This window comes from Chrysochloris asiatica, unplaced genomic scaffold, assembly GCF_000296735.1.
Source record: "Chrysochloris asiatica unplaced genomic scaffold, ChrAsi1.0 scaffold00007, whole genome shotgun sequence".
NCBI classification, from domain to species: Eukaryota; Metazoa; Chordata; class Mammalia; order Afrosoricida; family Chrysochloridae; genus Chrysochloris; species Chrysochloris asiatica.
The window spans coordinates 39,891,592-39,915,574 of NW_006408525.1; the positions used below are offsets into that span (position 1 = coordinate 39,891,592).

A 23,983-nucleotide genomic window follows, 5' to 3' on the forward strand; every position below is an offset into this window, starting at 1 on the left:
GGCCAACCTCACAATTGTTGTCATGCTTGAGCCCATTGATGCTGCCACTTTGCCAATCCATTACAAGGGGTCTTCCTCTTTTTCTCTGACCCTCCACCTTACCGAGCATGTAGTAGTCTTTCAAGATCTATCTCTTATGTGAAGACTTTTATGTCTCTTCTAGTTTGTCACTTTCCTTACTGTTACCTTTTACAGAGATTATTTTGGCACTACAGCATTTAGCGTTGTTGTTAAGTGCCATCGAGTCAGTTTCGACTCATAGCAACTCTGTTTGGGGTTTCCAAGGAGTGGCTGGTGAGTTTGAATCACCAACTTTGTGGTTCAAACTGACCTTGAGGTCCATTGCTTATCCTAAAGTGCCACACCGAGGCTCCAGAACATGTAGCAGTAGCCCCTCATTTATCAGACCAAAGTTCATTTCTTAGAAGCATGGTCCAAGAATTTCTCTGACTTGACTTTCATTCACATATACTCAGTAGACAGTAGAGATGGCTATAGCTGTGTAGCTGAAGAAGGATTATTTGGTTCTCCTAAGTGGATGCCACTAGTAAACTGTACAATGGCCATCTATCCAATTTGCTTTTATATGAAATGAGCATACTCTCAAGTAAATGGGATATCTTTAGCTATCTAAACTTGGGCATTGTGCTGTCCACTTTGACATCTTCTGTATCTATCCTTCATGGCCCAACACACCTCAAACCTGATCCTTTTTAATTAGTTTGACCAGACTATTTCTGCTAGCAAATCAGTTACTTCTTTAATTTATTCATAATCTATTAAGTTCTGTTCTATAACAAGGATACAAAGATAAATGACAAAGTCTTTAACCTCAAGAAATACAGAGGGAAATAGAGGGAATAGGTCCTTAAATAGATAACTAGCAAAAGTAGTGGTAAACATGAACACAGAGAATTAAAAGAACATACATCAGGATCCCATGAATAGTTGTTACACTGTGACTCAAACAGTTTGTCACACTGTGGTGGTTTGTGTGTTGCTGAAAGTTATGCCAACAGTATTGTAAATACCAACAGGGTCACCTAGGATAGACAGGTTTCAGTGATGCTTCCAGACTAAGACAGACTAGGAAAAAGGAGAAGCAGAATATTTCTAAATGATCAGCCATTGAAAACCTTATGACAGCAAAACACTGTCAGCCACTGTCCAGGAATATGAGCCCTACAGATTGGAAGGCTTGAGGAAGCGTTGCCTCCTCAAAGTAGAGATGACATGGACGGAGTTAAACTTTCTGGACCTTTGTTTGCTGATTTGGCATAACTCAAAATGAGAAGAAATAGCTGCGAGCATCCATTAATAATCAGATTGTGAAGTGTGAGAAGTCTGAATCTAGGAAAATTAGAAGTGATCAAAAATGTAATGGGATGCATTAAGGTTGATACCCTAGGCTCTCGTGAGTTAGAATAAACTAGTATTAACCATTTAGCATCCTTGAATCACATGGTTTACTATGCCAGGAATGACAAACTCAAGGGAATGGCTTCACATTCATTGTCAAAAAGAATATTTTAAGATCTACCTTAAAGTAAAATACTATCTGTGATAGGATAATATCGATGCACCTACAAGGAAGAGGGTGTGGAATTAGGAATATCATTGCTAATGTCAGATGGATTTTGGCTGAAAGCAAAGAATACCAGAAAGATGTTTACCTGTGCTTCATTGACTTTAGATTGTGTGGATCATGACGTGCTATGGACTCCATTGCAGAGAATGAGTATTCTGGAACTGTTAATTATGTTCATGAGGAACCTGTACATAGACCAAAAAAGGTAGTTGTTCAAACAGAACAAAGGAACACCGAATGGTTTTAAAATAGGAAAGGGTTTTATTCTTTCACCATACATATTCAATCTTTACGCTGAGCAAATAATCTGAGAAGATGGATTATATGAAGAAAAACATGGCATCAGGATTGGAGGAAGACTCATTAACAACCTGCGATATGCAGATGATACTATTTTGCTTGCTGAAAGCAAAGAGGACTTAAAATATTTACTGATGAAGATAAAAGACCACAGCCTTTAGTGGTATGGGTTGCACCTCATTGTAAAGAGAACAAAAATTCTCACCATTGGACCAATAAACAACATGCACATAAGAGGAAAAAAAGGTTGAAGTTAAGTTACTAAAGACTTCATTTTGCTCAGATCAATTGTCAACACTCGTGGAAGGAGCAGCCAAGAAATAAAAGGTTGTACTGCATTAGGCAAATCTGCTGGACTAAATCTCTTTTTAAGTGTTCAAGAGCAAAGGTGCCAATTTGAGGACTAAGGTGTGCCTGGCCCAAGCCATGGTATTTTCAGTAATCTCATATGCATGTGAAAGTTGGACAGAGAATAAGGAAGATGTAGAAAAACTGATACATTTGAGCTACAGTGTTGAAGGAGAATCTTAAAAGTACCAGGACTGCCAAAAGAGCAAACCAATCTATGTTAGAAGAAGTACAGCCAGAATGCGCCTTGGAATCCAGGATGGCCTGACTTTGTCTCTTATAATTCAGACATATTTTTAGGAGGGACCAGTACCTGGGGAAGGACATCATGTTTGGTAAAGTGGAGGGTCGGAGAAAAAGAAGACCCCCAACAAGATGGATTAGCACAGTAGTGGCAGCAATGGGCTCAGGCTTAAAACTGCTTGTGAGGTTGGCGTGGTAGCAAGCAGTCTTTCATTCTGTTGTGCATTGTTCAATATGAGTCAGTGCTGACTTGATGGCACCTAACAACAACAACAACAAGGGAGGCCTGTTAATACCATTCTCATTCAAAATTACCCTCCAACTACTAAAGCCAGTGATGATGAAAAATTCTTCCAACTTCTGCAGTCTGAAATTGCCTCAAACACACAATCAAGGTGTGTTGATAATTACTGGTGATTGGAATATAAAAGGTGGAAACAGAGAGAAGTGATCCATAGGTGGGAAATAATGACTTCGGTTATGGAAATGATGCTGGAGATTGCATAATAGAAATTTCAAGACCAATTATAGATTCATTGCAAATACATTTTTTCAACAACATAGACATATGGGTCTCATCAGCCAAAATAAGGCCATGGGCAGACTGTGGAACGGACCATCAGTTGCTTGTCTGCAAGTTCAGGTTGAAGTTGAAGAAAATGAAACAATTACATGAGATCTAAAGTATGACCTTCAGTATATCCCACCTGAATTTAGAGACCGTCTCAAGAACAGATTGATACATTAGTCATTAACGACAAATTCCCAAAAGTGTTGTGTGATGATATCACAAACACCATACATGAAGAGAGCAAAGGGTCATTAATAAAAAACAAAGGAAAAAAAGAAAAGAAAAGAGACCAAAGTGGATGTCAGAAGACTCTCTGAAATTTGCTCTTGAGCATAGAGAAGCTAAAGCAACAGAAATAAATGAGGAAGTAAAAGAGTTGAACAGAAAATCTCAAAGGGCAGCTTGAAAAGACAAAATCAGGTATTGTGATGAAATGGCCAGAGACCTTGAGTTAGAAAACCAACATGGGAGAACACCTTAAACCTGCTCCTTTTTAATCAGTCTGACCAGACTATTCCTGCTAACAAATCAATTACTTCTCTATTTTATTCATCATCTATTAACTCCTCTCCTATAACAAGAATACACAGATTAATGGCACCTCAAGAAGCACAGAGGGAAACAGAGGGAACAGGTACTTCAACAGGTAATTGGCAAATGCCATGATACAGACAAAGGAAGAATTAAAAGAACATAGTGCAGGGTCATCCAGGCTGCCCTAACTGTGTTGGACAACAGGAGACACTTGAGGATGAGTCTTATGGGAAGGAAGTTCTGGATCACACAAAGTGGTTTGGCATGGAGATTTCCTTGTAGAGAGCTGGTATGGCATGAGAAACCTAAAATGGAAAGATGTGGATTTCTGGAGAATGACAAGTCATTGGTGCTTCTGAGCTTAAAGTACAAAGCCAGAAGAGGGAGAGGTGAACTTTAAGAGGCAAGGATAGAATTAGATCATGGAGGGTTTTATTTGTCAAGTTAGAGAGACTAGGCTGACCCGCGTAGGGTGGGGAATCCCTGAGTGATTTTAAGGAGGCCAATTAGATCATCAGATCACCTTCCCTTCTTCCTTCCTAACTTGGTCTCCCCCTTATTCTCTTACTAATGAGGAGAAATTGCTGGAGTCTATGAAACACCAATAAACAACATTCTTATCAATGGAGAAAAGATTGAAGTTGTCAAGGACTTCATCCTTCTTGGATCAACTATCAACACTCGTGGAAGTAGCAGTCAAGAGATCAGACGACGTATTGCACTGGGCAAAGAAACTTCTTAAAGTGTTGAAGAGCAGAGATGTCAGCTTGAGGACTAGGGTGCGCCTGACCCAGGCCTTTGTGTTTTCAATAGCCTCATATGGATGCGAAAGCTGGACAGTGAATAAGGAGGATCGTAGAAGAATTGATGCCTTTGAGTTGTGGTGTTGGAGGAGAATACTGAAAGTGCCATGGACTGCCAAAAGAACCAATAGATCTGTTTTGGACGAAGTGCAGCCAGAGTGCTCCTTGGAGGCCAGGATGGCTAAGCTTCGTCTCTCATACTTTGGACATATTGTCCGGAGGAAACAATCACTGGAAAAGGATGTCATGCTGGGTAGGGTGGAGGGTCAGAGAAAGAGAGGAAGACCTCCAACGAGATGGATCAGCCAGGTGGCATCATTGATGGACTCAAGTGTGGCAGCAGTAGTGAGGTTGGCCCAGGATCGAACATTGTTTCGTTCTGCTGTGCAGGGGTCGCTATGAGTAGGTTCCGACTCGATGGCACCTGACAACAACAACAACAACAATGAAATACTAAGCTTGTTAACTCTCTTTTTAGGGTGGAGTAGACCTTCCTTCCTGGATTCCAGTTAGAGGGTGACACTCTATGTTCTGGGGAGCCCTGGTAGTGCAGTGGATTATAAACTGGCTGCTAACCTCAAGGTCAGCAGTTTCAATCTAACCTGTCATTCTTTGGGAGAAAGATAAGGGTTTCTGCTCCTGTAAAGATTTACAGCCTTGGAAACCATACACAGGGTTGCTGTGAGTCGGAACCTATTTGGTGGCACACAACCACTAACACCACCCTGTGCTATAAAGTATGAATTCAGTCATAATCTATGTTATTAGAAAATGTATTTACCTCAAAGTTGCTTAATCTTCTTTCAGAATAAGAAATATTAAGAAGGAATATAATGGAAAGGCTGGAAAAATAGAAGCACTGCAAGGTAAAGAGAAAAACATTCTTCTGATGAAGTTTTCAATTAGAAAAAGTTGTGTTACTAGAAAATGAAAATAATTAGTAGAAGAATGGAGAATGAATATAGATGAAGGGGAATATTTAAAAAAACATTTTTACTATGAAATATAATAACCAAAAATATTTCTTTCTATGTGTGGGTATTTGAATAGGATTGCACTATTAGTACTGGGTTATAATCTTCAACCTGGATATGTTACACTGAGCCTGAAGCATCACTGGAATTGTTTGGTTTTCATAGACCATTTTACCATCTGTTTTGGGCTATACCTCGCCTTACTTTCAGTTCTCTGACAGTCTAATTTCCTAAATTTTCTGTCTTCAGAGTACCCCTTAAAATTTCTCCAGAGAAATTTATGCTTCACTTTTTAAATAGATACAATTAAAAATATAATATTATTCACTTATAAAATACATTAAAATACAAATGAAATGACATACTAAGTTATATCTTACTCTTCCATTTTTAAAAGACTTTATGCTGGATAGAGTCCAAAGTCTAATTTTTCTGTTTTATTCTACAAAACAGGCATATTTCTTGACATATATGAAGGGCAGATCACTGCAATACTTGGACATAGTGGAGCTGGTAAATCAACATTATTAAACATTCTGAGTGGACTCTCTGTGTCAACAGAAGGTGAGAAAATAATTGTGTAAGCAAGTTGGCCAATAGTAAATTGAATTCCCTCAATTTGATTATGTAACAAAAAATGTCACTCTATAGTAGGTTCTTATATAGTTGTCTCCTTTAGAACAAAATGTTTATATCATACTTACGTAATTCCATCAGAAGTGTATTTTTATTCCACTTTTGTTTAGTATTGTGTACATTGCTATGGACACTGATATGTATGTTAAAATCTGAACTTCTCAATGTATTAATTAGAAATCAACTAGACTTGGAATTCACAATGAGAAAAATATGAAGTTTCTTCAAATAGATCAAGACATTTACTTTTTAAAACAAGTGCTCAATACTGATACCATCTGTGACTACTCTGCATAGAATAATGTTAAACTCTTTAAAATAATCTATAAATTTCAATTTATAGGATCAGCTACCATTTATAACACCAACCTCTCTCAAAGAACCAACATGGAAGAAATCAGAAAGAACATTGGATTTTGTCCACAAGGCAACATTCAATTTGACTTTCTCACCGTAAGAGAAAACCTCAGGCTATTTGCTAAAATAAGAGGGATTCAGGCCAAAGAAGTGGAAGAAGAGGTAGATGAACACATTTGAATCAATAACTTCAGAAATAATATTACTTTACTCCTGACTGTATTTCTGTTCAACTATTACTTTACTTTTTTGTAAATAAAACAGGAGCAGTGAAGTTTTAGAGTAAATTTCTTCCCATTGTATAAAAAGTGAGAGTTGCTTAACATAAAACATTCTAGCTTTTTAAAGAGATTATTTCTTCTTGTATAGGTAAAAAGAATTATAATGGAATTGGACATACAAAACATTCAAAATGTCAATGCTAAGGAGTTAAGTGGTGGACAGAAGAGGAAACTGACATTTGGGATAGCCCTTTTAGGAGATCCTCAGGTGAGAGAAAATATGGAAGGATATGCAGCAATTACTAAAGTTCAAATTCTTATCTAATGAATAAGATAATTTTTCTAATGAAGTACCATGCCAGTGTGGGATGGATCCAGTGGGGACTGTATTTGAATTGAAAAATCATACCCATTTCTGTGCTACTTTCTAAAGATCCTTATTTTGAGGCAGAAGATGTTCATAGACATTTCCTGCATTATAGGTTTTGCTACTGGATGAACCTACTGCTGGGTTAGATCCCTTTTCAAGGCACCGAGTATGGAGCCTCCTGAAAGAGCGAAAATCAGACCATGTGGTCCTTTTCAGCACCCAATTCATGGATGAAGCTGACGTCTTGGCTGGTGATCTTGGTTTCTTTATTTTACTCAGTTATCTAAGGATTTAGTGTGAGAGAGATTTTCTATAGCTTGCTTTTAGTAGAAGAGAGTCTTGTCTGCCACCCACTTACACGATGGTATTCTGAAGATAGACTTACCTCAGGTGGAATTTTGATTTTCCCACAAGTTCTTAGATTCATATATAATATATCCTCTTCTCGTCTGTGAGTTTCTTGACTGTATACATTAATAGCAAAAGTGGCAGCATCGATGGTCTCAAGCGTGGCAACATTTGTGAGGTTGGCCCAGGATCGGGCAGTTCTGTTGTGCATAGGGTCACTATGAGTCAGTACCGACTCGATGGCACCTAACAAAAACAACATACGCTTTAAAATTTGAAAAACCCATATCAGTTTCACGTACAGATTTTTCTTGTAATGCCAGAACAAAGCACCGCCATTAAAAGCTTAAGGTGGGAAAAATTCGTTTTACAAACCTTTGTTGCCTTCCCTGGAAGACCTTTGCTCAATGAGTGCGGTGTTGTATGTGAAGATGCAAGCAATGATAGAACCAAATGCTTTTGCATAGAAAATAGTGGGGCTTGGGGAAGACTAGAGCAAATGAATCATGGAGGAAAAGTAAAAAAAAATACAACAAAAAAATGAAGCTGAAAAGAGATTCTGGTGGATTGCTGTGTGGTGTGCAGTGTCTGAAATATGAGGTAGAATAAACTTTATATCAGTTATCTGTTACCTCAGTCATGCTGCATACAAATCAGCCAAATCTCAGTACCATAAGTCAGTAAGTGTTTCTTTAGTACAGGTGTCAAGAAGGAGTTGCCAATTTAGGGTGGGTTCACCTGAGGGAATTATTGGGTGTTGACAGCATTCACTCAGCCATCTGGGAGTTGGCTAAGTGTTGGCTGAGGTGACTTTGGTGACAGAGTCCTTCCCTCTGGAGCTGGATTTCAGCCTCCAGCTGACCAAAAGTCAAAGCATGTTCTTCTGACTGTGACTGAGTCTAAAGAAGACAATCTCCAGCGAATCAGTTCATTTTAAACCTTTGCTTGTCCAGTGTCAGCTAACATGCCATTGGCCAAAACAAGTCATATGGGGGAGTCCATTCCCAAGGTGCAGGGCAGTTCACCCTCCCATGGTGGGAGAACAGGCAATGTTACCTAGTAAAGTGTGTCAATAGCAAGAGTGGGGATGAGTTTGGGGGATTGGGGTAGCTGTGGGGGATGCAGTGACTTCTGAGAAGCCTTTGAGTCAGCCCAGGGATGAGAGGCAATGCTGAATCCAGGGACTCAGTTGCATCAAGGTTACATTTAAAAAGGGTAATTCATTTAGTGTATTTGTGTCTAGACTAGAGAGTTATCCTATATTCCTATAAGGAATTATCTCTACATAGTTTAATTTCTTCTTTCTTTCTTTCTTTCTTTTTACTCAGAAAGGAAAGTGTTTCTATCGAATGGCAAGTTGAAATGTGCAGGATCGTCATTGTTTCTGAAGCGAAAATGGGGAATTGGATATTATTTAAGGTAGTGCCCATTTAAGTGTTCTGAGAAGTTATCTGTTTGGTTGAAAGATGCCGTTGAGTAGATATTGACCCACAGCAACCTTATGTACAACAAAACGAAGTACCGCCTGGTCCTGTGCCATCACAACTGCCACTATGCTTGAGCCCATTGTTGCTGCCATGGTGCCAATTCATTTCACAGGAAGTCTCCCTCTTTTTCACTGTCCCTCCACTTTGCCAAGCATGATGTCCTTCTCCAGGGTCTGGTCCCTCATTAGAATATGTTCAAAGCATGAGAGACAAAGTCTGGCTATCTTGGCTCCTAAGGAACATTCTGGTTGTACTTCTTCCAACACATGTTCTTCTGGAAGCCCATGATATTTTTAACATTCTTCTCCAATATCATAACTCAAACGCATCAATTCTTTCATGGTCCTTCTTATTCACTGTCCTACTTTCACCTGCATATGAGGTTATTACATTTTGCATCAGGCACACCTAAGTCCTCCAAATGACATCTTTGCTCTTGAATCCTTTAAAGACATCTTGTGCAGCAGATTTGTCAAATGTAATACATCATTTGATATCTTGACTGCTGTTTCTATGAGTGTTGAAGGTGGATCCAAGCAAAATGAAATCTTTGACAACTTAATTTATCACGATGTTATTTATTGGTCCAGTGGTAAGGATTTTAATTTTCTTTGCATTCAGATGTAACTCATATCAAAAGCTGTGGTCTTTGATCTTTGTCAGTAAGTATTTAAATTCCCCTTTATTTCTAGCAAGCAGTCATGTCATCTGTGTATCACAGGTTGTTAATGAGCCTTCTTCCAAACTTGATGCCACTTTCTTCTTCATATAGTCTAGTTTCTCAGATTATTTGCTCAGCATATAGATTGAATAAGTATGGTGAAAGAATACAACCCTGGTGCACATCTTACCTGATTTTAAGCCATTCTGTGTTCTGTTTGAACAACTGACTCTCATTCTATGTATAGGTTCTTCTTGAACACAATTAAGTGTTTCAGAATACTCATTCTCCACAATGTTGCCCATAGCTTGTCATGATTCATACAGTGGAAAGCCTATGCATGATCAATAAAGCAGAGATCACCATCTTTCTGGTATTCTCTGCTTTCAGCCAAGATCCATCTGATGTCAGCAATGACACCTTCATTCCTTGTTGTTGTATGAATCCAACTTAAATCTCTGCTTTTACCTGTCAATATACTGTTGCAGCTGCTTTTGAATGATCTTTAACAAAATTTTACTTGCATGTGATATTGATACTGTCCAATGATTTCCGTATCCCATTAGGTCACCTCTCTTTGGAATGGGGACAGATATGGAACTCTTCTAATTGGTTGGTCAGGTAGTTGTCATCTAAATTTCTTCTCATAGATGAGTGAGTGCCTCCAGTGCTGTATCAGTTTACTGAAAGAATTTCAATTTGCATTCCACCAATTCTCAGAGCCTTGTTCTTTGACAATGCCTTCAGTGCACCTTGGGCTTCTTCCTTCAGTTCCATTGAATCTTGATCATATGCTACCTCTTGAACATTGACTATTTCTTTTTGTTACAATGATTCTGTATATTGCTTCCATTTTCTTTTGATGTTTTGTGCATCATTCAATCAACATTTTACCCAAAGAATCCTTCACTATTGCAAGTTGTAGCTTGAATTTTCTCAGTTCTATAAGTTTGAGAAATGCTAAGCGTGTTATTCCCTTTTGGTTTTCTAACTCCAGATCTTTGCACATTTCATTATAATATTTGACTTTGTCTTCTCAAGCTGCCCTTCAAATTTTTCTGTTCAACTCTTTGCCTCCACATTTCTTCCATTTGCTTTAGCACTTTGGTTGGAATATCAGATTTGTAAGAACTGATTACTGAGGTTAAGCATGATGTTTCTGTAACATATACAAACTATTTATTTACTCAAAACTGTTTTTCATGAGTCATGGTGTTGACAAATTTAAAAGACTAATCCTCTTATGAAACAGTTTACATAGGAATGAAATGTGTGATCCACAGAGAATCACATCCCTCGTTAAACAGCACATCCCTGAAGCCAAACTGAGAGCTGAAAGTGAAGAGAAGCTTGTGTATACTTTACCCTTGGATAGGACAAGCAAATTTTCAGGTAAATTTACTGTATAGTCATATTGAATACAACTGAAGGTCAATGGTTATATTTATGGAAATATGACTGAGATTTCATGACTATGCTCAAACAGACTCTCATGGAGGGGCCATGACATAGTTCCACAGAATACTGCCAAGGTCCCTTGATCGTGACACACAGAACCCCTTTGAGGACCTGTAATTATGTCATATAGCATACACTGAAGTCCATGATCGTGAGACACAGAACCCCACAGAGGACCTGCATTTATGTCATATAGAATACACTGAAGTCCATGAGCAGGAGACACAGAACCCCACAGAGGACACATGAGTATGTCACCCGGAACACTGATGGGAAACAATAATTACACTAATTACATTTTCCAATGTTTTATGAATTGGGTTTTAAAGTCTGTACAAATGAGATTATTTCATTGTTAAATACTCTGTCTTTCTTACCAGACACATGGTTTTAATGTTGGAGCTTTTAAAATTTCCACTGAATGTAGTTCATTATGAAACCCAGAGTTGCTTTCTTTATCAGTACTGAATGGAGCTTTGAAATGTCTTTTTTCTGCAACAGAGACTTTTAATTTCTATTAGAGATACAAGTTAAATAAGGTATTATATTTTGAAATACATGTAAACAGTTCTATATGGTTTTTAAATGATCGTTTTAATTATAAAATAATATTCTCTGTATAAATATAGAAATATAGTGAAGAAAAGATAATTTTTCTCTGCCCAATAAATATTTAAATAGATACACAAGCAGATATTCATGCAACGACAAACATGGTCATAGTAACACAAGAAAATTTAGAATTCATTTCAACAAAATAGTGGTAAAAGGTAATAAAATTGACTTAAAAGACAGGAGACTGTCCTATGGACAGATTTTCCTCAGATTATTGTCACAGTCATGTTCTGAAAGTAGTACAGATTGATTGACTTTGAGTGATCCCTATAAAACAGTATCTGAAATGTCCTCATGAGCTGTTTTCATTACACCAATGTGTTATCTGTTTTTTAGGTCTTTATAGTGACCTTGATCAGTGTTCTGACCAAGGCATAATCAGTTATGGTGTTTCCATGACAACTCTGACCGAAGCATTCTTGAACCTAGAAGGCAAATCAACAATTGATGAACCAGGTATAAAAATGTGTGTCTAACAAATAGAAAAAAAATTTAAAAGTAAAAGAAATAAAAATAAATGACCAGATACAAAGTCATGTTTGCAACTTTTTTTATGTGAAATTCTGCCTAGAATATATATTAAATGCAGAATAGTGTTGTCTACTTTTTAAAGTATCAATTCTTTTATATCGAACATAATCAGGCTTGGTGTGAGGTCAATTACTTCATGATATTTGTTTACTGCCCCTGGCAAGGATGGCCACTTCTCCTTGTAGTGACCTCGCCTTCCTTCTTATCACCATTGATTCTCTGCTAGTGTTATGAATTCTGGGTTCGTCTCCTCTATGCTCATCCTTATTAAAATGTGCTTATTCTTGGCTAATGAACTGATTCATATTGAGGTGTTCATAACAGATAAAGAGTAAGACCTTAAAGCTCTTTAGTTTGCTCTGTAATCAAACCAATGAAGAGACGTAGGAGCCTACAACGTGCCCACCACTGTGCTTAGCCCTTGGCTTCTGTTCTTCTCTATTTCCATAATAACTTCCTGGTGAGGTGAGAAGGCTGAGATGTAGAGAAATTGAGCGATTAGCTAAGGCTATATAACTAAGGTGTACTACTTGTGGGATTCCATTGGAAGGTTTTTTTTATGGGCTTTCCAGTACTTAAAACTACCAAATCTTAATCCAGCCCATAGGCTATCAGACATACTGATACAGTCTTCCTGTGAAGAAGGTTCCAGATAACAGGAGACATGCTAGAAACTTAGTAACACAAATCTATCTCTTCTGCTACTGCATACAATTTTCTCTGCCCCAAATAGAGAAAAAGTTCCTTAATGAAGAGTTGGTGCTGTTGGCATGAAAGCAAAACACTTCACAAGAAGCCTAAACAATCCTCAAATATACATTTACTTAATGCATTGAATCCATTATATTGTCTGAAGGCAAGATTTTGGATATATAAGATTCATGGATATCAGTGGCTTATGTTGTTAGAAATGATCTCACAAATATTCTACTATGATTGTTAATGTTTCTAAAGAGAAAGCACATATAACATAGTTTATTATAGTGGTTTGTTATATGATTATAGATTTTGGCATTTGGAAACAAGAAAAACTAGATGTGACAAGAGAAACTGAAAATAAATCTGAAATACAACAGGCTCTTTGTTCTCTTCCGGAAATGAGTAAAACCGTCAGTGACAGAACTCTCTGGAGAAGACAGGTCTTTGCCATGGCCAGACTTCGCTTTTTACAATTAAGGCGTAACAGGAGAGCTCTTTTGTCTTTGTGAGTATCAGGCAACTTTAAATCTGTTTAATAGACTCAAAAAAGGTTCAAATGTGAAGAAAAGTGCCCTATTCAATTTTTCAACCATTTAATATAAATGTTGAGTGTCAAAATCAATCCTATGCAAAATCCATTGCCATCAAGTTAGTTCTGACTCACAGTGACACTCCGCAGGGTTTTCTGAGATGGGTCTACAGTGAGCAGCAAAATTGACCAGGTCTAGTGGGGGACAAAGTGATAATGAAATGATCATGCAATAAGCATATTATTTACTCACTAAGTCACAAATCTTTCCTGAAGGCTCCTATGTTCTTTATGTTTTGATTCCCAGTGAAGACAGAAGGTACTGATCCCTGTTCTTATAATCTTTTGATTGAGGGGAAAAAGACAAAAAAAAAAAGTAACATTTAAAAAAAAATTGTAAATTATGCAATCTGTCACACTAAACAGAATAAGAAGATGAGGAGGCTGGTGGGCTTTGGAAAGCATTACCATTTAGAAACTGGTGGGCAGGATTGGTCTCTTTGAAATGGAAACAACTGAGCAAAGATTAGAAAGAGATGCGGAGATGAGCAGATAAGTGAGCAAGATTAATAGTTCAGAACTAAAAGCACTCACTGGGTTTGCCAATATGGGAGTCATTGAAGGTTTTATCAAAACTAGACTAACTTGAGGTGCTTGACTATGGAGGGAGGTATAAAGTAGAAGCTGAAGGGAGATAGGGAGTCAAGAGAAAAATTTATTGTTGTTGTTGTTTTGCATGGAAGATATAGCATGCTTCAGTGATTATGGGAAAAAGCCAAATAAAATGGAAGATGGAGAGAGATGGTGACTGACCAAGGTCTCAGAGAGGGTGGGAGGGGGGTAGATTCAAAAAGGACTAGACTTTGATGAGAGCAAGACATAGGATCTACTACAACATAAAGAAAGATGGGGAAATGGAGACATCTGTGGATGTCTTCCTCCCTCCCTCCCTCCCTCCCTCTCTTCCTTCCTTCTTTCCTCTCTCTCTCCCTTCTCTTTTTCCCTCCCTCCTTCTCTCCTTCCCTCCCTTCCTCTTTTCTTCTCTCTCTCCCTCCTTCCCTCTCTCCTTCCCTTTCTCTCTTCTCATTTCCCCCTCCCTCCCTGTCTCCTTTCCTCCGTTCCTCCCTTCCTCTTCTCTTCTGTCTCTCCCTCCCTCCCTCTCTCCATTCCTCCCTTCTCTCTCTCTCTCCCCCCTCTTTTCCTCCCTCCCTCCCTTCATCCTTACTCCATTATTTCTCTCCTCCCTTTCCTTTTTTTCTTTCATACAAAAGAGTTTCTGTCTGATGGATTCTATTTTTTCCATGAAATGTATGAGGCCAAAAGGGAGGAGAATAGAAAATAGTCATTGAAAAGAGTGGACTCACTGCTTGCTAGAAAAATAGAAAGATTGCCTATGAGTGTTTTATTCACAGCATGACTTTTGGAATGAATTCTCAGATCTGACAATAGCATATTAAATATGACATCGACTTTCATGAAAATTAAAATATACATAAAATAACAGATGATGAAAATTAAGCTTATACTTGTAAATTGTGCACATTTCATATTTGAGGGCCACCGTGTGAAATAAGAATACTTTTCCTTCAAAAGGACTCAAGCAGGTGGTTACAGATGCCCTGACATCTCCTCACAGCATATCTCTTCTTTCACATGCTGTCCTGGCCAACTAGCACATCTCCAGAGTATGCCCCTGGTATCCATCTTGGCTCTTGAAGCAACTCTATTGCTCTTGGACACCTTCCAATGTTGTGCACATTGTATAAAATCTTAGATTCACTTTCACAGTAATCTTATTTTAAATTTTATTTTATCAAACTAAGCATCCTTTTCATAATTCCCATAGACTGACATTTATGTGGCATGTTAGTGGCTTATATCATCAGAAGAATTTGTTTTAAACTCCTATTTTCATGTTCTTTTATTAGGTTACTGTTACTTTTGGTGGCATTTATCCCGGCCACTTTTGAAAAGGTACTGTTAAGGATGTATTATGAGACTGATTGTTGGGAATTTTCACCCAGTATGTATTTCCTTTCTCTGGAACAACCTCCAAAGGCTCCTCTTACTAGTCTATTAATCATCAATAACACAGGTGAGAAGTAGAATTTTTTTGGTTCTTGGTTGTATAGGACTTTTGTTGTTGTTGTTCTTTCTATAAATTTTTGAAAGTGTAAACTTGAGAGACCTATATTGCAAACAACTTGAGGAACAATAGGGAGAACTGGTATTTGTACAGCTGGCTGTCTTTTTGCAATTGGTGGATTCATTGTCAAATTAAAAAAAAAGAATGGAAACAGGCAAATACCAATTTTTTTTTTAAAAGGTGTTTTGAACAGGTTAATGGTGCTGTAAATATCATTGCAAGATTAGTGGTTTTAGCAGGTGAGATAGCAAGAAAGTTATATTTATATCATTAGAAGCCAGGGCCATGAGGGATTTTAGTATCTATAATTGTGGGGTCCTGGTGTGATGCTGTAGGATAAGCACTGGACTGCTAACCTCAAGGTCGATGATTCAAAACCACTATCTGCTCCTTGGCAACCCTAGATAGGGTTGCTATGAGTCGAAATGCACTCTGGCACACAGCAACAACAACAGCAATTTATAGTTACAGCGTCCCTGGGTGCAAATGACTTACTCTCATCTGCTAGAAGTTCTAGTCCACTCGGCGACACCTGAGAACTTGGTCTGGTGATCCATTTCCAAACAACCAGACATTGCGAATCTTATGGTGTATAATTCTTACTCTGACATACAAGGGTCACCGTGAATTGGGTAAAGTTGATTACAACTGATATTTATTATTACAAGCATTATAGGATTCTGGAGAAATTTGTACATGTCATTAGTAAAGAAATTTTATTTCTGTGAGAAATGCAATCTTGACTTACGTGAATATACTCTTTTAGCTTATAAGAATTACATAATAAATTTGCATTTCTGAGAAAGGAGTCTGAAAATGGAAAGTTTGACTTCAGTCCCCCAAACCAAAAACCAAGGCCCAAACCACTAAGATCAAGTCAATTCTGACTTCTTGTTGTTTGGGTACCGTCAAGTCGGTTCGGACTCATAGCGACTCTGTACAACAGATGGAAACATGGCTCAGGCCCCGCACCATTGTCTCAACTGTTGCTATGTTTGAGCCCATTGTTAATGCTACTGTGCCAATCTATCTTGTTGGGGCTCTTCCTTTTTTTGGTTAACCTTCATTTTACCAAACATAATGTCATTCTTCAAGGACTGATCCCTCCTGAAAGCACCTCCAAAGAACAGGAGACAAAGTCTTGTCATCCTGGCTACTAAAAACCTTCTGGTGGTACATCTTCAAAGACAGATTTGTTTGTTCTCCTGGCAGCCCATGGTACCTTCAATATTCTTTGCCAACACTGTAATTCAAATGCATTGATTCTTCTATTGTCTTCCTTGTTCATTGTGCAACTTGTATATGCCTATGAGGTGATTGAATATACCAAAGCATGAGGCAGGCACACCTTAGTCCTCAAACTGACATCTTTAACACTTTAAAGTGCTTTGTTTTTTGCAGCAGATTTGCCTCATGCAATATGTCGTTTGATTGCTTGCTGCCTGCTTCCATGAGGGTTGATTGTGGAATCAGCAAAATGAAATCTTTGACAACTACAATCTTTTCTCCATTTATCATGATGTTATTTATTGGTCCAATTATGAAGATTTTTGTTTCCTTTACATTGAGGTACAATCTGTACTGAAGTCTTTGATATTTATCAGTAAACATTTCAAGTATTCACATCCAACAAGCAAGACTGTCATCTGCATATCATAGGTTGTTAATGCGTCTTCCTCCAATCTTGGTGTCAGATTTCTTGAGTTATTTGTTCAGCATACAGATTAAATAAGTAGGGTTAAAGGACACAACCCTTGGACACACCTTTTTTGGTTTTAAACCATTAAGTACCCCCTTGTTCTATTCTAACAACTGCATCTTGGTCTATGTACGGGTTTCTCATAAGCACAATACCAATTCTGGAATACCCATTCTTCCCAATGTGTAATCCATAGCTTGTCATGATCCACATAGGTAAAAGCCTTTGCCTAAGGCACAAGTAATAAATAGAGCACAAGTAAGCATCTTTCTGGTGCTGTCTGCTTTCAGCCAAGAGCCATCTGACGTCAGTCATGACATCTTCATTCCTGTCCTTTTCTGAATCTGACTTGAATTTTTGGAAGCTTCCTGTTCATGTACTGTTGTAACCATTTTTGGAGTATCTCCAGCAAAATTTTATTTCCATATGACATTAATGATATTGTTCGATGATTTTCACATCTTTGTTGGATCACCTTTCTTTGGCATGGGCACAAATATGGATCTCTTTCAATTGGTTGGCCAGGTAGCTTTCTCCCAAATTTCTTGGTATAGACAGGTGAGCACATCAAGTATTGCATCTAGTTGTTGAAATATTTTGATTTGTAGTCCATTCATTCCAGGAGCCTTGTTTTTTCAACCAGTGACTTCAATGCATCTTGAACTCCCTTCAGTACAATTAGTACTTTATCATATACTATCTTTTGAAATGGTTGAGAATTGACCAGTTCTTTTTGATAAAATGGCTCTTATCTTCTTTTGGTACTTCCTGTATCATTCAATATTTTGTCTGTGTTGTTGTTGTTAAGTGCCATTGAGTCGATTCTGACTCCTAGTAACCATATATAGGGTTTCCAAAGAGCATCTGGTGGGCTTGAACCATTGACCTTGGGGTTAGCAGTCCAGTGCTTATCCTACAACACCACACCAGGAAGAATTCTTTAATATTGAAACCTGAGGCTTGAATTTTTTTCTTTAGTTCTTTCAGCTGGAGAAATGCAGCATGTTTATATTTTTCAGCTACTGGTCCTTCCTCTTTGTTTTCAAATTTTGCATTCCAATAATCAGTAATTATCAATGCATTTTGAGTGTATGTTTCATCAATTCCATAATGAGTAAGTTAGTAGTTGACATGTAAATTTGCATAATAGTGATTTTCTTTGCAGTTGTATGGATATTATCCTATCACAGATAGGATTTCAAGATCTATCTTAAATCATTGGAATTCTGTTTTGATGATGCATGTAATGCCATTCCTCTTCAATTTGTTGTTCCTGGCATAGTAAACTTGTGTGTCTGTTTCAAAATGGCCAATACCAATCCATTTCAGCTCACAAATGCATTCCATTTCATTTTTGACCGCTTCCAATTTTTCTTTAAGGAGTTCTGGTAGCGTAGTGATTACGAATCGGTCTGCCAACTGCAAAGTCAGCAGTTCGAAACCACCAGCTGCTCCACAGGAGAAAGATGAGCTTTTCTGCTCCCATAAAGATTTACAGCCTCAAAAACCCTGTACAGGGTCACTATGAGTCGGAACCAACTCCATGGCACTTAACAACAACAATTTTCTTAAATTCATATTTTGTACATTCCATGCTCCAAATATTAATGGGTGTTTACAGCTGTTTTTACTCATTCTGAGCTGTGCCACATCATCAAATGAAGATCTGGAAAGCTTTGCCCCATTCACGTTATTAACATCAACTCTGCTTTGAGCAGGCAGCTCTTTCCTGGATGTATTTTGAGTGCCTTCCAACCTGAGGGATTCTTCCGGCATGATATCTGACAATGCTCAACTGTTAACCATTGAGAATTGGTTCACCTCTCCTTCTTCCTAGTCTGTCTTAGTCTGGAATCTCCATTGAAACCTGTCCATCATGGGTGACCCTGCATAGCTTCCAGCATCTCAGCAACATGCAAGCCACCACAGTATGACAAACTGACAGAGGAATGATGGATTCCAACTCATAGTGTTTTTGTTGTGTGCTGTTGAGTTGATTCTGACTCATAGCCACCCTATATAGGGCTTCCGAGGAGCAGTTGGTGGGTTTGAGCTGCTGACCTGGTGGCTCACAGTCCAGTGCTGATCCTACAGCACCACATCAGGATTTTAGGACCTTATTTATATAGGATTACTGAAACTATATATCTTTATGGGAGCACACAGCTTCATCATTCTCTTCTGGAGTGGCTGGTGGGTTTGAATTACCTGTGGTCGGCAGTCCAGTGCTATTTCTACAGTGCTACCAGGGCTTCTTTCAGCACCCCAAAATTAGTGTAAATATTAGCAGACTCAAAAGGAATGAGGATCTTTAATAGACCTTTCTGAGTATTCCTTCACATCAGTGGAAATGATTATTTTGAAGCTTTGGCATTGATGTTCTTAGTTTTAACTGCCTTTCTTCATTGACTGCACTAGGATCAAATATTGAAGACTTTGTGCATTCACTAAAACATCAGAATCTTGTTCTGGAAATAGATGACTTTGAAAATAGAAATGGCTCAGATGATCCTTTGTACAATGGAGCAATCATTGTGTCTGGTGATAAGAAGGTATTTTTACTTCCATGTACTGTTTATCATGAGCGACTTCAAAATATCTGAATGTTTTGAAACTATATGAGGACAATTCGACCATTCTAAAGGAACATAGCTCAAAACTCTACCCAGACCTTTTTGACTAAGACATGACATTTTAATCCTTTATAAGACTTGTTTTTCATCTTCAGTTATTTCCTAAAGAAATAATTTCTGTTGGTAGATTTATTTGTTATAAAAGTAATGGACATTTGATAGAAGAATTCAAACATTACTAGAGTAAATAATACAGAGGGTAGAATTTGCCCCAAACTTTCATCCTTTTTCTTTTTCCATATTATATATCTGTAACCCCTTAGTCATTTATTAACTATCTATGTTATTTTCTTCCATAAAATCACAAACTCCCTATAGCGAGAACAGTCCTATATTTGAAAAAAAATGAAAATATACTTTCTAAATTAGAACAATATTAAACAAGCTCACAACTTTGTCATATAAAATGGAAATTTTTGACATCTTCTATGTTAATGAGTATTAATCTGCTACATTAAAAAAAATGAGTTACTACAATTATAAGGATAATGCATTCTTATACCAACTTAAGCAGGCAGGGGTCAAATAAAATCATAGTCTCATTTCACCCTAGTTACACTATGGTAATATGTAATCTATAACTTACATTTGACGGTTTTAGGATTTACATCTGCATGTTCTTTTTGTTTTTAAGGATTACACATTTTCAGTTGCATGTAATACCAAGAGAATTAATTGTTTCCCTATTCTTATCGGAATTATTAGCAATGGCCTTCTTGGAATTTTTAACTCTACAGAGCATATTCAAACGGAGAGAAATACGTTTCCTTATGTGAGTATAGTACTGGTTTGTGTAAGAGGTAATGTAGCAGAAGGACAAAGTTTGAAATCTCTAGAACCCACTGCTTGGATTTCTTTCATCTTGATATTATGGTATGTCACTTACTAGCAATTCTATGAATCACTGCTTGCCTCAGTTTCCTTATCTCTAAAAAGTCAGAAATAATACCACTTATATATTTACTAAGGAGTTCTGGTAGCGTAGTGGTTACGAATCGGGCTGCGAACCTTAAGGTCAGCGGTTCGAAACTACCAGCCACTCCGCGGGAGAAAGATGAGGCTTTCTACTCCCGTAAAGATTTACACCCTCGGAAACCCTGTACAGGGTCGCTATGGGTCGGAACCGACTCGACGGCACTTAACAACAACAACAATTTTATAAGACTATTATGAGGATTAATGAATTTACGTGTGTACCCAGAACAGAGCCTGGCTTTTAAAATTTTCTCCTCATTCATTCAACAAATGTTTCTTGAATGCCTATCCTGTCCTGGTACTTCTAGGGAATACAGCACAAACAGAGCAGTTAAAAGTCCCTGCCTTCATGAAGCTTATGTTCCTGTAAGGTACAGAGTGAGCTTTCCAGTCACGTTAGTGCTGACGATCTGAAAGATCGTCAAAGGAACTTAAATGCAGTTTCATTATTTTTTGATGAAACATTTTTAATGGAAAACTTAAACATATATGATGACCATTCTTAGCTTAGTAAATTAAGTATACCTATCACTTTCCATCCTTTCATCCTGATGAGGTTCCCATTATATTGAGCACTGCTTGATACACTATATAATTATTGTTCATTGCTTGTCTCTCTGCTCAAGGGGCCCTGATGTCACAGTGGGCGAAGCATTGGGTTACTAACTGAAAGGTCAGTGGTTCAAACCCACCAGCTACTATGCAGGAGAAAGATGAGTTTCTGTAAAAGCTTCAGAAACCTTACAGGGCAATTCCACTTGGCTTTATAGTGTTGCTGTGAATTGGAATGGACTCTTTTTTTAAAAAAATCTTTCTCCTGTAATTTAAAATATTGTCTGATCAAAAATTGCACCTCACTTTCTAAGATGTAGAACGTTAAAAGAACTAAGATCTAAGAAGACACTATAGAATTTAAAATACAGAGAAAAACTTTAGAGCTGTTAAAAATCATTAACTTGGGTATTGTTTGGTCCACTATGGTAATAACAGCATCTGCAACAGTGCTTGGCATCTACTAGGTCCGCAATACATATTTGTTACTATCAGTGAATACATGGATTGGCTTGAAATATTGAACACCAGAGAAGTTTCAGACCTCAAATCCCGAATCTCAGATCAGATTTTCCTGTGGAATTTTGCATATAAGTCATACACACTGATTAACCCAAGTATGCCATATATGTATGTGTGTGTGTATATATATATATATATATATATATATATATATATGTTGGTTTTGTTAAATGAAATCAAGTTGGTTCTGAATCATAGTAATCCAGTATAAGAACAGCTGGTGGGTTTGAACTACCGACCTTGTGGTTCACAGTCCAATGTTGATCCTATTGTGCCATATCAGTATGTATATACCATTTACCTTGCAGTTTAAACCAACCTTGCAATCTAGTGCATCACCCCATAGCATCACACCAGGAGCCCATCTATACATCTGTCTATCTATCTATCTATCTATCTATCTATCTATCTATCTATCTATCTATCTACATCTATCCATATTCTTTATCCAAACTTCATCTCTTATACTTCAGACATATTGTCAGAGGGACCAGTCACTGGAGAAGGATATCATGTTTGGTAAGGTGGAGGGTCAGAGAAAAAGAGGAAGACCCCCCAGCGAGATGGATTGGCCAAGTGGCAGCATCGATGGATTCAAGCGTAGCAACAGTAGTGAGGTTAGCCCAGAATTGGACAGTGTTTTGTTCTGCTGTGCATAAGGTCATTATGAATCAGCACCAACTCAATGGCATCTAACAACAACAACAAAATTCTTTATATCTATCTATCTTTCTTTCTTTCTTCTATATCTCTATCTATCTATCCATCTCAAAAAGTTTGAAGAAAAATGCCATAATATTCAATTCCATTTTCCATGAACTTTTTCAAGACCCCTCACATGGGGTGCTGTAGGGTAAGCAATGGACTAGTAACTGCAAGGTTAATAGTTCAAATCCATTATCTGCTCTTGGTAATCCTATACAGAGTCACTATGAGTCAAACTGACTCATTGGCACACAACAACAGCAGCATATATGTCTTGTTGCTATTGTTGTTAAGAGCTGTCAAGTCAGTTCTGACTCATAGTGACTCTGGATAGGGTTTTCAGGCATCCTGGTGTGACTCCATAGGATGATGAACACTGGACTGCTAATTGCAAGGTCAGCAGTTAAAAAAAAAAAAAATATATATATATATATATATATGAATAGTCCTGGTGTGGCAGTGTGTGTTAATGCATTAAACTGTAAAGTTGGTTTGAACTGCAAGGTTGATGGTTTAAGCTCACCAGCTGCTCCTCAGAAATCCTATACAGGATTGTTGTGGGTCGGAACTGACTCGATGGTACTTAACAACAGCAACAATGTATGTATGTGTATTTACATTTAAATATTTATGTGAGTGAGTCAAAAAGTATCAGCACTGTGGCTGTAGACTTTTATTAATCAACTTTTAGAAAACACAAATACATCCTTTTTTCAACATATGCTCCTTGCTTTTCAATACATTTTGTCCATCCATCAACAAGCTTTCGCATTCCCTTATTAAAAAGTGTTTTAAGCTGAGCTGCAAACCACAAATGCACCACTGTCTTCACTTCTTCATCAGAGGGGAGTCTTCATTCTTGAAGCACTGCTTTCAGGGGACCCGACAGGTTAAAGTCCAATGGAGCCAGAGCAGCACTATAAGGAAGTGCTTGAACACCTCATAACATAGTTTTTGCTGAGTGTCAACAGTGTGAGCAGAGGTATGCGGATGTGCATTGTCATACAAGATCACAATGCTCTTGGATAGCAGTCCTCTGCATTTAATCCAAAATTTAGGCTTCAGCTCTTCAGTGAGCATCTCACTGTAACAAGCACTGTTGATTGTTGCAAGTTTTTCCTGATAGTGTTCAATACTGGTCCTTGAGAATCCCAGAAAACTGTATCAACTTTGCCGCTAATGGTTGACTTTTTAACTTTTTCTTGGTCAGCAATGGAATCATGTTTCTATTTCACACTCTGCCATTTCCTCTCAGACTTATAGTGATGAATCCATGTATCATCACCAGTAATGCTTTTTTTTAAAAGAAACTTTTACCTTCCTTTGAGATCTTGTAGTTAGCAGTCCAGTGCTTCTTAACCTATAGTACCACACCAGGAGTCCATATATATGTTGTTGTTGTTGTCAGGTGCCATCGAGTCAGAACCGACTCATAGCAACCCCATGCACAGCAGAATGAAACAATGTCCGATCCTGGG

General features: G+C 37.8%; 1 protein-coding gene across 1 annotated transcript in view; it reads left to right on the top strand.

Moving 5' to 3' along the window:
* Positions 1-23,983, top strand: part of LOC102835862 (ATP-binding cassette sub-family A member 10-like) — a 106,072-nt gene that overhangs the window by 53,951 nt on the left and 28,138 nt on the right. Inside the window, exons 10-21 of the mRNA XM_006833738.1 lie at positions 5,195-5,253; positions 5,815-5,925; positions 6,341-6,516; positions 6,724-6,843; positions 7,058-7,196; positions 8,622-8,712; positions 10,694-10,833; positions 11,851-11,970; positions 13,051-13,249; positions 15,202-15,368; positions 19,537-19,670; positions 20,386-20,523. Of these exons, the coding sequence (XP_006833801.1) occupies positions 5,195-5,253; positions 5,815-5,925; positions 6,341-6,516; positions 6,724-6,843; positions 7,058-7,196; positions 8,622-8,712; positions 10,694-10,833; positions 11,851-11,970; positions 13,051-13,249; positions 15,202-15,368; positions 19,537-19,670; positions 20,386-20,523 (1,594 nt within the window). The remainder of the gene's footprint in view (positions 1-5,194; positions 5,254-5,814; positions 5,926-6,340; positions 6,517-6,723; positions 6,844-7,057; positions 7,197-8,621; positions 8,713-10,693; positions 10,834-11,850; positions 11,971-13,050; positions 13,250-15,201; positions 15,369-19,536; positions 19,671-20,385; positions 20,524-23,983) is intronic.